Source organism: Borostomias antarcticus (assembly GCF_949987555.1).
Source record: "Borostomias antarcticus genome assembly, chromosome: 19".
In the NCBI taxonomy this organism is placed as follows: Eukaryota; Metazoa; Chordata; class Actinopteri; order Stomiiformes; family Stomiidae; genus Borostomias; species Borostomias antarcticus.
In genome coordinates this window covers 4,229,700-4,243,577 of record NC_140252.1, presented here as the reverse complement: position 1 = coordinate 4,243,577, position 13,878 = coordinate 4,229,700, and the positions used below count along the sequence as shown (strand labels likewise).

Sequence of the window (13,878 nt, the reverse complement as noted above, 5' to 3'; positions counted from 1 at the left end):
TGGACTGCAGGCGCGGCTCCTCCCCCGCGACCTCCCCCTGCCTACCCCGCCCAGGGTGCCGGGACCAGACCGGCGTCTTCAAGCGCGCCCACCGCTCCGCTTCCGGCTTGGGTTAAGAAGAGACGCACCTATTGATGGTGGTGGTGTGCCCACACCACGCTGTGTTAAGAGCGGTGGTGATCAAGTTTCCCTGTTGAGGAATGAAGTAAATGGTAATGGTAAATGGTAAATGGACTGCACTTATATAGCGCTTTTATCCAAAGCGCTTTACAATGGCCTCTCATTCACCCACTCACACACACATTCACACACCAATGGCGGCAGCTGCTATGCAAGGTGCTAGCCTGCTCATTGGGAGCAATTTGCTGATCAGTGTTCACATTGCCCAAGGACACTTCGACATGTCCGATGATCATTGTACGACATGCTCTACCTCCTGAGCTACAGCCGCCCCGGGGGGGGGGGGGGGGGGGGGGGGGGTGTAGGCATATCACCCACTGCCCATAAAGCAAACACAATGCAACGTTATCCTGGTTGTCATGTACAGTCCGCATCTCCTCCTGTTTCAGCTACTGTAATGTTCTCAGCTAGAGCCGCTGGGTCTTCTGTGAAAGAGTCAGAATTGACCACGGCAGGTCTCGCTGCAGCTAAAAGAACGGCTCGAGCCGCAGTCTTTTCCAGCTAAAGCAGATGTGACTCACGCTGCCCAGCAAGCAAAATACGTGTAATAGAAGTCTAGGCTAAACATATACCAGATATAGCCGGTTTACCTTAGCCCACTTTGAGCCGGATTATTTTTTTTAAAGGAGTAGTAAAGGGAAAATGCATGTTTAGCCCTGTTTTAAGGTTACTTATGATAATATACAATGGTTCAGCTCAAAACATTGACAAAATTAGCACTTTTGAGAAAGCCTGATAATTGCTCTACCACCGTTTAGGTCATACAATGGATGTGGGTGGGTACCTTGAAAAATCATTCAAAAACATGTTAAACTCATTGTGTCGCCTTGGCCCCAGGTAGCTGCGCTGTCCTGCTGGACGCCCATGAGGCCCCCGGGACCAGGTGGGATGCCAGCGAGTGCTCGAGGGGCGGGGTTCCCTGAGAAATATCCCTCTCCAGCCCGAGCATTTGGCTGTCTTTGAAATTGAGAGTTTAACATGTTTTTTGAATGATTTTTCACGGTGCCCACCCACATCCATTGTCTGACCAAAACGGTGGTAGAGCAATCATCACTTTCTCAAACGTGCTAGTTTTCTCAACTTTGTCATCTGAACCATTGTATATAAGTAACCTTAAAACAGGGCTAAACATGATTTTTTCCTTTACTACTCCTTTAATGCTAAGGGTAATGAGGGATGAGGTGCAGGTGATACAGGATACGGGAAGGTGAGTAGGCAACAACCAAGCAGGAACTGGAACCGGACCACTGGCTCTTCTTTCCCACACTGTGTCGTCAGCTGTCCCTACCCACCCAACCCTACCCATGTTTTACCTTTGGCTCTCCGCTTTTCCCACCTCTGCCTTGCAGCATTCTCTATGAGCCTGTTATGCTAAGTGCTTATTGTGCTTTGTTATATGATTCACTCAAATATCATATTATAGACTACAGTGATAGCTAACACATAATGGCCTACCATGTAGGCAACTTCTCTGTAACTATTTGTGCACTCTCCTGTTAGTCATGTCTCTCTTATGAAGTATCTAACCCATGTTTACTGCTCTGTATAAGTTTAATAGACAAACATTTTCCAGGAGCTTGCTCGATCGTCTCGTTGAGAGAGGTCAGGGAATAATTGTTACGGCTCACTTTTCTGGCCCCCGGATGAAACTGTTTTTTTTTTTTTGTTGCTTCCCTCTGGAATATGTAGGGGTGGGAACTATGCCCACCCTCCCATTGGTCTCGGTAAAGTGAGTAGCATTTAGGTAACACACACACACACACGTACACACAGACATACACCAGTCCACTTTAGGCCTGGACCTGGGCCCAGTCTCCCTTCCCCTCACCCTAACCTGGATCCGTATCCTTTTCCCACCCCCACCCTACCCCCGACCTCTGCCTCTATCTGGACCCAGGCACACTCACGCTCACACAGACATACACCAGTGTTTACCATGTCTCTCCTATGATCTTTTTAGCCCCTTTTGCTCTGAAAATGTAATTTAATGTAATTTATTGCTCTATAAATGTTCTTAACCGTTGGACAAACATACTCCAGTAGCTTGCTCGATCATCTCGTTGAGAGGGGTCAGGGAAGAATTTTTACAGCTCACTTTTCTCTCCCTGGGTGATACTGTTTTGTTTTTATTGCTTCACTCTGGAATATGTAGGGGTGGGGCCTATGCCCACCTCCCTTGTTCTCTGTAAAGCGCATTGTGTTGCCTCTGTGTATGAAATACGCTATACAAATAAAGCTTTGATTGATTGATTGCTTGATTGATCATGTCGCCACAATATCTCTCACATGAGGTGTGTTTGGTCCTGTAGGTAAGATGCACTGATAGTTTTTTTTTATATACACTATATGGACAAAAGTATTGGGATGTCTACACATTACACTTAGAAGAGCTTTTATGACATCCCTTTCTAAATTCATAGGCATTCATAAGGAGTTGGTCCCCCGTTTGCAGCTATAACAGCTTTTGTCCATATAGGGTATGATAGGCCATCTTTATAGAATCTCTCCAACCATGTTGCCATTTGTTGTGTGATGTAATTTGATAATGCCCTGCATATGGCATGAATCTGCCTCTAGCAATGTCCTTCTAAATAAATTTATTGAGCATTATAAAAAGTAAAGTTTTCTTGCGTCATCTGTATGGTACTTTATGTGAAATGTTAGGTGATGTGAAATGTTAGGTGATGCATGCATTGTTATTCTTATAGGTTGCCCTGGTTTGTAAACGACACACCCTTGTAGCTGAAGTATACTAGCTGCTAAAACCTAATTCTAGCAACCACGTCAACAGACATCTCCTTTAGAGAAGAGCAGTGGTGAACCTGATTTGGCTCCTGTGCTGCATCCCCCCTCTCAGGTCATAGGGGGTACTGCTGGAGCGTAGGCAGGGTGGGCTCTGGGAAAGACTGTTAGAAGCTAAAGACAAATCTCCTCACCTGCCTAAACTATCTATTAGAAACCAACACGAACGAGAAGTCGCTGGGCTGGTAAGTTCCCGTTACAGGAGGGCAGGACTCGGACCCCTGTACAGGGGTACTGCAGAGACAAGTGATTTAACATGTAGTACAGTAGTCCATTTTCCAAATGATTCAAAATATATGTGATTGATATTGGTAGGTTTATCATTTGGTTTGTGTAGCCAATGCACTACAACCCCCATACAAAAGACATGGACCCAATTGAGGCTTTTCTCCTTTTTCAATTAGTGAGGCTGACTAACTACATATTGTGGCCTCTAAATGTGAATCAGGGTGAAATGGGATCCGGAGGGTGAGAGGAAACAAGTAACAATATTGGTGCACTTATCATCCACGTTGGTGTTGGAGGTGTTTACCTAATAGCCTCTGCTCATATCAACTGGAACTGAATATCGGCCCTACTGCTGTTTCTGGACCTTCAGCAGGCAGGCAGGTACTTCATTAATTCCAGGGGGGAAATTGCACTGTTACAACAGCCACATTGAAGCGATATGAAATAGGTTTAGGTCAATATAATATGCAATACAATATATGGGTTCCATGTAAATACACAGGTGAACTGTATGTATGGATTAAAAATGTGTGTGCCACTGGTGTTGTGGTGCTGCAGCTGAACCTACTGAGCTGGGGACTGGGGACCATCAACATCCACCTCCTTCAGCTCCCATTTGACCTGAGGGAACCGTGGAGGGATACAGTACTATCTCACACTGACTGACAGGATGGAGGTCTGTCTTAGCTGTGCTACAATCTGTTCTCAACTATCCAAATGAGAAGACATACGGGTTGCCAAAAGACAGGTAAAGACAGGCACCACAGTCAAAAGATATAGAGTTGATGGAAATCCATATCTGTACCAGAATGTAATTTATAACTATAGCCACTAGAGAGAGCTAAAGGGCTTTTTTGTTAGTTGTTGTGACTGTTTTTTCCCGCTTTGTGGTATTGTTTAGGTATGATACACTTAAATAGTCCACCTGTAACATACCACAAAGCAGGAGGAAAAAGAAACAAGACAAAAAAAACATGATAGTTTTCCCATCACGTTAAAATAGATTGAACGGCTATTCACTTGTTTAAACCACCTCATACGCTAAACAAAGCATGTTACTAGTGTTTGAATAAACCATTTTGAAACTATGTTCATACTTTCTCTGAGGCTGTAATCAAATGCTGGAAGGGACTAAAGTCTGACTTTCATTCCGTTCCAAGTTCTCTTCGTGGATGTCAAAAAAGGCGGTACAGGCTGAAATCCATGGCTGGGCGTAAGGTCAATGTACAAAAAGAATTGCATTGTATACGTGGATGTCACGACGGTGGTGAATGGACAGTGTAGTAGAACTAGCAGTCCAAACTACTCCCATTAGGACACACTAGAATGTGCAGGTAACAATAGGAACACATTGGCTTTATTATTAGAAATAATGAGGTGGCTCTTAAAAGAGCCTTTGGGGGATGTTGAAATGATAAAGCAACTCAGACCATTTTAGGCGCGTTCTCCGCGAATGCGGCGGGCCAACTGGATGTCCTTGGGCATAATGGTCACCCTCTTCGCGTGAATGGCGCACAGGTTGGTGTCCTCGAAGAGGCCGACCAGGTATGCCTCGCTGGCCTCCTGCAGTGCCATCACAGCAGAGCTCTGGAAGCGCAAGTCGGTCTTGAAGTCTTGAGCGATTTCCCTCACCAGGCGCTGGAAAGGCAACTTACGAATCAACAGCTCGGTTGACTTCTGGTAACGACGGATCTCTCTCAGGGCCACTGTGCCGGGCCTGTAACGATGAGGCTTCTTCACACCGCCGGTGGCGGGTGCGCTCTTACGAGCCGCCTTTGTGGCGAGCTGCTTCCTCGGGGCTTTGCCACCGGTGGATTTGCGGGCGGTCTGCTTGGTTCTGGCCATGATCTCAGCTTTCTTCTCCGCGAGTCGTAGTTAAAGCTTTCAAGAACGTAATGTGCCTTTTTTATAACGCCAGCTGCCGTGCGCTGATTGGACAGCCTCTCTGGGCTACTCCATTGGCTGGCTATCGCCTCCTTCTCCCCATTGGCTATTAACACGGAGACTGGGATTGGATAAAGCGACAAAAGCAAAAGGGCGCCACTTTACGGAAGGTATACAAATCCGACCGCCGTTGTATCACACCACTGAGTTACTAAACTACTTCTATACTGAAAATGAGCGGAAGGGGGAAGACAGGAGGCAAAGCAAGGGCAAAGGCCAAGACCCGATCATCTCGCGCCGGTCTCCAGTTCCCAGTGGGTCGTGTTCACAGACTCCTCCGTAAGGGCAACTATGCCCAGCGTGTGGGAGCCGGTGCACCGGTCTACCTGGCCGCTGTGCTCGAGTACCTGACTGCTGAAATCCTGGAATTGGCCGGCAACGCTGCCCGCGACAACAAGAAGAGTCGTATCATCCCCCGTCACCTCCAGCTGGCTGTCCGCAACGACGAGGAGCTCAACAAACTTCTCGGAGGCGTGACGATCGCCCAGGGCGGCGTGCTGCCCAACATCCAGGCAGTGCTTCTCCCCAAGAAGACCGAGAAGGCTGTCAAAGCCAAGTGAAGTCGCCACTGACGTGAATTCTCCCAATAATCCCAAAGGCTCTTTTAAGAGCCACCCACTTCTATCCTTAAAAGCGCAAAGTGTATTTCCATTGTCCTCTGGAATGCGTTTCCATCATCCTCGTGTTCTCCGTTACTTGCGACTACGTGGGCCACCTCCCGAGTTGAGGCACATTCGCCCACATGAGACTCCTGCAAGAAGGAGTCTCGCTTGAAATCTAGCTAATTCAGTCTGATTTGAAGTTGTTGAAGACGTGTTTGGATTGTTAGTTAAAGTTATTCGACGGACGTTGCCGGCTGCAGGTTTTACAGCATGTTATACCGTTATTTGGCATAGTTGTATTACTCTCGACTTATCTTGTGATAGTTTTAATTTAAAACGTGTTTAATTGAAACGCTTCGTGTTGCCTGTGTATGAAGTGTGCTGCATGAATGACCTAGTTTGTCCTCCCTAATAAATAGACGTCCCTGTATAAATGGCTTGATCTCCTCGTAGACTTATACAATAATGGACAGAAAAGAGCACCAGGGCTATTAACCTACTCCCTCCTTTCCCTGGTTTCATGCACACCATCAAACTACAATGATTCTGTTTGATCTGTAAAGACCAACAAATTTAAAAAAAAAGATTACCTACCGCTGTGCCACTTAACCCCAACTCAAAACATTGTACGTCGCTTTAGACTTAGAGAGAATGCATGCATGTCTATGGGCGTTTCTCAAAATACAGTTTTACTAATTATTTTAGTTTGTAATTTCAATAATGTATAACCCTACAAAGTAGGCCTACGTATCACGTTGGAGCGAGTCGGGACGGAATTTGGCCACAATGCAAAGGGTCACAGCATGGCGGCGATCAGCTCTGATCATCGACTGCGCAGTCCTGATCCTTACGAACGCGCCCACGGCCTGCGCTGCTCCGCCGCTCTCACTACTCCTCTCATTTCAGGCGCCAAAAAGACAATGTTGAATAAACTACGCGTCGATCTGATCCCAGTGCACGCCAGTTGACCATGAACATGCATCAGAAAATGAGTTTTACCCTACAGTTGAAATTCATAGCCTCCCATTACCAGTGCTGTGGAAGTGTATTATAATGAAACACCAGCGTGTACAGCACGTTTTCAGTACCATTAGATTAAGTGCTTTATATCGGAATTATTACTGTTGGATGTGCGCCCGCGTGAATTCGGTGGCCATACATGGAGATGCGCTTTAATGGAGTTGGTTGGGTGGCTCTTAAAAGAGCCTTTGTAATAGTAAAGAGGACAGAAAGAAGACGTTTACTTCTTCTTGGGGGCTGCCTTCTTCGCCTTGGCAGCCCTGGGCTTGGCAGCTTTGGGCTTGACGGCCTTCTTGGGGCTCTTGGCTGGGGCTTTTTTGGGTGTCGCGGGCTTCTTGGCCTTTTTGGGGCTCTTTGCCACCTTCTTAGCTGCGGGCTTCTTGGCTTTCTTGGGAGATTTCTTGGCAGCTGCAGGCTTCTTAGCCACGACCTTTTTGGGCTTCTTCGCTGCAGCGGGCTTCTTGGCGGCTACCTTCTTGACCTTCGGGGCGGCGGGCTTCTTAGCTGGCTTCTTTACCTTCGCCTCGGCTGCTTTGTTGATCTTGAAAGAACCGGAGGCGCCAGTTCCTTTGGTCTGTACCAAAGTGCCCTTGGTGACGAGGCTCTTGACGGCGATCTTGACGCGGGAGTTGTTCTTCTCCACGTCGTAGCCGCCGGCAGCCAGTGCCTTCTTGACCGCTGCCAGGGAGACACCGCTCCTCTCCTTGGAGGCGGAAACAGCCGTGACGATCAGCTCGGCGACGCTGGGTCCCACTTTCTTGGGCTTGGCTGCTGCCTTCTTCTTGGGTGCCTTGGCCGGTGCGGCGGCTGCGGGAGCTGGGGCGACTTCTGCCATGTCTATCTTGAGTTTGCTCTGCGGCATCACACACGTACTGTATGTCGGTCCTGCTGACTGTGAGTCCTCGACGCTGCGAGGGGTTGGCCTTAAACGCGCCATGAGAACCGTGTGGACTCAGCTCCACCACCGAGGAGCTCTCGGTTACCAAAATGATGTTCCTCCTGTGTTTTCTCCTGGTGTATAAAGGGCTAAAAATCAAAGTTGGAGTGGAGCACAAGTCCGAAAGCGAATGTGACAGCGAGCAGCCTATTTGTCTTTCGAAATAAAGTTGTTTGGGTGGCGGCGGCCTCGTCTGTTTATTCGCTACCGGGTAAAAACACCGCCGTTGATCTCTCGGATGGAGCCGTGCGCACTAGGTTTCCAGTGGCATTTCACTCCTAAAATGTCTAAAAGTGCATGCGATTATGGACAGAAATCGTTGCCCAGTGAGCCAAGTTGTCTGGCAAGGGGCTAAAATGATTTAGGGTACACAGAAGTGGTGCCGATGTTTTTAAACGGGGTCTCTTTTGGGGTGCGTAAAGCACAGCATTGAAACTGGGGCGGAGACCTGGTCCCTATCTTGCTGGTGTCTGCCCGTGTGTATAGGCTACCTTTCGCCCTCCCTGGGTGATTCACATTTGGATTCCCAGCAGAATGACTCCGCCTGGTCTTTTTGGACTGTGTCGCCTATTACACCCCTCGTCTGGGGCAATGTCCTCGTTTGGTTGGTAGCCTATGCAGTGAAGTGACCTGAGGCGCACCTGCTGCGTTACATAGGATTGCAAAAAGTGACAAGCAACCATCACAACACACACGCGTCGTTTTCTTTTTACTGAATTTGATGACCTTGCTATAAAAATGTCTGAATCGCATCTTGAGTGGCTAGGCTATTGTGCCATGAGAATTATAGAGAACGCAGGAGCCCAGTCGCCTAGCCGATCCTATCGCAGCCCATGTAGTGAAGGTAGGCCTATAGCCTACATGGAAGGACATGTAGGCGCTTATTGTTGAGTGATATGAGCAATTAGCTCTTTCTGGGCTGTGTGATTTGGGATTCTGAACGAGACTACCTGATGTGAATAGGCGTGGTCGAGGCAGAATGAAATAAATTTTGCTTAATTTCTAGAAATGTTTATCTCAAGCAAGATTGTGTTCTTGAGCACAGTATTTACACCTACAGGGAATAACAAGATAAGTGACTAAGCGCGAACTGCTAAGAATCAATCTCCTATAGCCTACCATGTTAGACTATTGCTAACAACATGAGTAGAAACTCGAGAATCCAGAGGCGATCAACAGAAGGTGTTTGCTTCAACAAGAGCATACAGTCTCATACAGAGAATACAGTCTCAGTGAGTGTCCTGCAGGAGAGATGCCCTTCGCACATAGGCCTAACAGTTGTATAATATATCTGTTTCTATCAGTTGTCACAGGCTGCTTCTATCAGTTGTCACAGGTGGCTTTTCAGATTGATGGTTCATCTTATTATAAGTTAGGGCAGTGCCTTCTGTCCAATACAGTTGATTCAGCTGTCTGGTGCCGATTTACACCATACTGGGGCCACTTTCTGTGGGCCACGGTCATCCCTCCCTGTCCACTCTTCAAAGACTGTTCATTACAAACTTTAGTTTTAATATCCTTTGTTCAAGTCCTAATGTATATGCCTGTCATATGGTCCCTCAATTCCTAGTCCTTACGCACTAGGCTACCTTAGCACTCTAGTCTGGTGTCCAGCTTCTGATTTGCACACACAGGGCCTACTCTGCCAGTGTTGACTCGTCCATCATTGAGATACACAGAGTGCATAGGCTATAGTTTATTTCTAAGGCATGTGAAGACTACTTAAACCTTCTAAATTCACCACTGTAGCCTATAGGCAGCTGCAAATAAATCGCTACACTCAGTCAAGCAGATACAGCTATCTACGATGCAATAGTGAATGATGTCTACTGTGGAATAGTTTTATTTTCTAGGCTATGCAGCCAATTTTGAGATTTATGACTGTGAACAAGTCATTAAAAGAATATGGGGAACACGCCTGTCAGAACAACTGGCTGCTGATATCAGTGAGGAGTGATAGCGGTGAGAGCGACAGTGTGCAGTGGAGCTCTTATGGAAAACCCCAAAATGCCCAATGCCAACATGGTGCCCTGGGCTCAATGCTGACAGGACTTTTAGGGGGGTGGAATTTCAGAGGAAACAAGGGAGGCCAAAAACAACCTGGCGAAGAACTGTGAGCTCGGAACTAAAAATGGCTACCTAACTTGGGACAAGGCACAACATGCTGCACAGGACAGGACCAGATGGAAGCAGAGAGTCACAGCCATGTTCCTCAACGAACCGAGAGGATTAAAAGTAAGTTGAGTAAGGAATATCAATCCAACTGCAGACCGTGTCCTTTTGTTAGTGTGACCATATCTAGGCTACCTAGCAACCTGCTTTGGTGTCCTTGTGGACATATCAGGGTTTGTCGTTTGCTAGATTTTGAGAAAGCTGTGATGTGTCATGCTAGGTTCAACACTGACCTAAGAATCAACTAGGCTAAGGGCTTCAAAATTCACAAAACGAAAAAAATGATGTATTTCAACTCAACAATGTCTTTTAAATTCAACGGAGTCATTGACTTTATTTTCTGCAAATGCCATCATTTTGCTTACAAAGACTTCACGCGCCACTCGCCCATTATATGCCAATGGGTGGGAGGTGTAAACAAAATGCTTCAACAATGGATGACCATGGAGAAAATGTCCATATGTGTGTCTCAAATAATTCATTTTCCCCATAGGGATTTTGGACTACACTCCACAATGGCGGCACTGCTACATCCAATAAAGTGACGTCAGACCACACGCCCCAAAGCAGGAAAAGTGGGCTGGGGGTGAGGGAGTTCCTGAGCATGCGCGGTCAATTTGGTTCGTTGGGGAAACGAGGACGTCAGAGTTCAACGCAGACAATGACGGGAGCCTTGCCTAAACATTTGCATACTCCCCCTACATATTCCGGGTGACTACCAACCGCTTTACATTGGTTCCTGAGAAGCAACGACACCTAGAAAAATGCCCGAACCGGCAGCTAAGTCCGCGCCCAAGAAGGGCTCTAAGAAAGCCGTCTCCAAGACCGCTGCCAAAGGCGGCAAGAAGCGCAGAAAGTCCAGGAAGGAGAGCTACGCTATCTACGTGTACAAAGTCCTGAAGCAGGTCCACCCCGACACCGGCATTTCCTCCAAGGCCATGGGGATCATGAATTCCTTTGTGAACGACATCTTCGAGCGCATTGCCGGAGAGTCCTCTCGCCTGGCGCACTACAACAAGCGTAGAACCATCACCTCCAGGGAGATCCAGACCGCCGTGCGCCTGCTGCTCCCCGGTGAGCTGGCCAAGCACGCCGTGTCCGAGGGCACTAAGGCAGTGACCAAGTACACCAGTTCCAAGTAAAGCGGCTGCTTTCCACGGCTCCAAACTACCCCAAAGGCTCTTTTAAGAGCCACCCACATTTTCTGTAAAATAATGCAATTCCATGGCGATTTAGATTGTTGGCTACTTTTCGTACATCTCGCAAACTGCAAATGCTGCAATTGGTCACCGAATGTGCCTTTTGTTGTCCAATCTGCGATTGTAGAATTTTCTATTTATTTTTTTTACAATGTATTTTTACCTCATCTTTCCAGGGATCAATAGTTATCGAAGTAGCATATAGTCCCATCTATAGCTAGATTGATCTCTAATTTTTGCTATTGAACCCTTTTTCCAAACTCCCGCCTCTGGAAGACGGCGAGGCTGGATCTGCTTCAATAAATGGTACGATGTGGAGCTCATTGCCTCAAACTGAAGATCTAACCCTACCTTTCAGTTTTATGCAAGTTTAAACAATCGATTTGATGTACTGTGCACTGTCATCCTTGTAATTGCTTACTTATTCATCTAGTGTCGTTTGTTCATGTATATATTTTAAACGTAGTATTCAAGTCAAATTCAGTGTAGCCCGACTAGAAGGAAACGGAATGTCAGTACATAGGTCGTCTAAATAGGCCGAATAGGCTGTTTAAATAGGCTATGGACAGCATACTGAATATTGCAAGGTTATTTTGATATGGATGGGCAACAAACCCAAGTCTGGGATTTTTTTTTCTGTTTTCCTACAATTAAACAATTTCAACAGTGTTGGCGAACAAGCCATTCATTCCGGTTAACCAGCTGGATTGTAGTTAATGTAGTTAAATGCGAGTGTACAACGCAATGCGTATTTCGGAGCTCCTCAGATGCAAGCTCACGATTAATAAAAACAACCTTAATGAGCCTCGACTATTAATACCCGAGTTTCACTCAACATGGACCCATCGCTTTTAATTGTAGACGTGGGTGGCTCTTAAAAGAGCCGTTGGGTTGGTGGACTAAAGAAACGGAGAGACGATGCTTATCCGCCGAAGCCGTACAGGGTACGTCCTTGGCGCTTCAGAGCGTAGACGACATCCATGGCGGTGACGGTCTTTCTCTTGGCGTGCTCGGTGTAGGTAACGGCATCACGGATGACGTTCTCCAGAAAGACCTTCAGAACACCACGGGTTTCTTCGTAGATCAGACCAGAAATACGCTTCACGCCGCCACGGCGAGCCAAACGACGGATTGCAGGCTTGGTAATGCCCTGGATGTTATCACGAAGAACCTTGCGATGGCGTTTCGCTCCTCCCTTTCCGAGTCCTTTGCCTCCTTTTCCGCGGCCAGACATTTTTTGACGGTTTTCTTTTCAATTGTTCTACACGAAACCTTCGAGTTGACTGTTCCATTCTCGAAACGTGGCCCGTCTATTATGTCGAAAATGCGGATGTGATTGAACACAGTGAGAGCTCTTTTCTGCTGGGCGGAGCCATGGAGGTATGATGAGACGGCATTGAAAATGTCTGCCTATTCATTTCAATGAAAGTTGCTCACCGGCGCATGAAGCCATTTGACTTAGGCTAATGGCCAAAGCTCGGTATTGCAAGTCACGTGACGGCATGCGGCCCAAGACCTATTCCCCATGATTTGTGGATTATGATAAATAGGGCTAGAAAAGGAAAACAAAATGTTTGTATTCATGGCTGAAGATGGTCTGATACGACCGAAGCGGTCCTTTTTTTGTGTGTTGTCACATTAAATCACTTTTTATTTGTATCCTGAGTGCCTCCTCTCTTTTTTGTCAGTGTGCGGGCTTTTTCTTCTATTTTTCCTTGATCAGTGCATTTGGGCCCACGCACCTGACTTAGATTTGAATCAGCCTCATTTTAAGAGCGCCAACTTTTCCTTCAGTTTGAACAGTATGCAAGCCAGCAGGTTCTCTTTTTAACATTAGTTTCAATGTTTCACCTATGGAATGCGCATGCGCGACCCTACGACGGAAGCTTTTATACAGCGTCTGTCGTAATAGGTCAGACTGGCAGTGCATGACAGGAGGCCCCACCCTCCGAGGTTATATACCTGAGTCACAGCGCCAAACGTCATTTTCGGTTTCTTCCCTGTGAACATTTGTGTGAACCTATGTTCTATTTAGTGGAGCTCCGCCCCACAGGGCTAGCTCCTATTGGCTAGCGAAACCCAGCTAGCTACATTGACTGAAGAAAAAAAAAAAACATACACGCACCTGTGTCCAACCAAGTCCGGTGCACCACTGTATAAGCGGGCTACGCCCGCACATCTGCTCCTTCGAATTTTTCAGCTCGCATTGATACTGAAAGAAGATAAGAATGTCTACTCAGCGGACCCAAGCGGAGCTGGCGGCGTCCCTAGATGACCCCCTGCCGGCGCCGATTGATCCACCGGATCGTTTCTGTGTCTGCGGCTCCCGCTACAGCGACGTGGGACACCACCTCTGCTTCCGCTATCTGGGGCCGCAGCACGCCAGAGCGGGTCTGGCTCCGTCCCCCGCCTGCGAGATCTGCGCCCTCCTGGACCCCATGGAGAGGATGCTTCGGGCGCAATTCTTCGCTCCGCCGCCGCTGGAGACTGAAGGTCTGGTCCAGCTGGTCGGCGAGGACATCGGCGCGCCCCCGCAACAACCGGCGGACCCGATTACCTCCCTCGCGCCTACGGATGATGAGGAATAGCTCTCCGAGGCAGACGAGGGTCAATCTGCGTCAGAAGCCACTACGGCTAGTGGCGCCTCCTTCCCGGGGCAGGGTTCCTTCGATCGCGACCTGCCCCGGCTGCTGGAGAGAGCCGCGCATCACCTCGGTATCTCCGTCCCGGAGGCTGCTGCGACTACGGGGCTCCCACTGTGGAGCTCTGTCTGCTACTGGCGTCCCTCTCAGCC

General features: G+C 47.7%; 6 protein-coding genes across 6 annotated transcripts in view; 2 read left to right on the top strand and 4 right to left on the bottom strand.

Moving 5' to 3' along the window:
• LOC311321810 (histone H1-like) overlaps positions 1-13,878 on the bottom strand; it is a gene marked incomplete at both ends in the record, with an annotated part of 149,988 nt that overhangs the window by 88,220 nt on the left and 47,890 nt on the right. The gene's annotated exons all lie outside the window — the stretch shown is intronic.
• LOC311321835 (histone H3.2) lies at positions 4,645-5,055 on the bottom strand (the record flags this gene model as incomplete). Its single annotated transcript, XM_084453850.1, has 1 exon — positions 4,645-5,055. One exon carries the CDS (start codon positions 5,053-5,055, stop codon positions 4,645-4,647), a length of 411 nt encoding a protein of 136 aa, XP_084309976.1.
• LOC311321858 (histone H2A-like) lies at positions 5,328-5,714 on the top strand (the record flags this gene model as incomplete). The annotated part of the gene is made up of 1 exon (XM_084453873.1): positions 5,328-5,714. One exon carries the CDS (start codon positions 5,328-5,330, stop codon positions 5,712-5,714), a length of 387 nt encoding a protein of 128 aa, XP_084309999.1.
• On the bottom strand, positions 6,997-7,611 carry LOC311321799 (histone H1-like; the record flags this gene model as incomplete). Its single annotated transcript, XM_084453814.1, has 1 exon — positions 6,997-7,611. One exon carries the CDS (start codon positions 7,609-7,611, stop codon positions 6,997-6,999), a length of 615 nt encoding a protein of 204 aa, XP_084309940.1.
• LOC311321882 (histone H2B-like) lies at positions 10,650-11,027 on the top strand (the record flags this gene model as incomplete). The annotated part of the gene is made up of 1 exon (XM_084453897.1): positions 10,650-11,027. The coding sequence occupies one exon, from the start codon at positions 10,650-10,652 to the stop codon at positions 11,025-11,027; it is 378 nt and encodes a 125-aa protein (XP_084310023.1).
• On the bottom strand, positions 12,007-12,318 carry LOC311321916 (histone H4; the record flags this gene model as incomplete). Its single annotated transcript, XM_084453930.1, has 1 exon — positions 12,007-12,318. The coding sequence occupies one exon, from the start codon at positions 12,316-12,318 to the stop codon at positions 12,007-12,009; it is 312 nt and encodes a 103-aa protein (XP_084310056.1).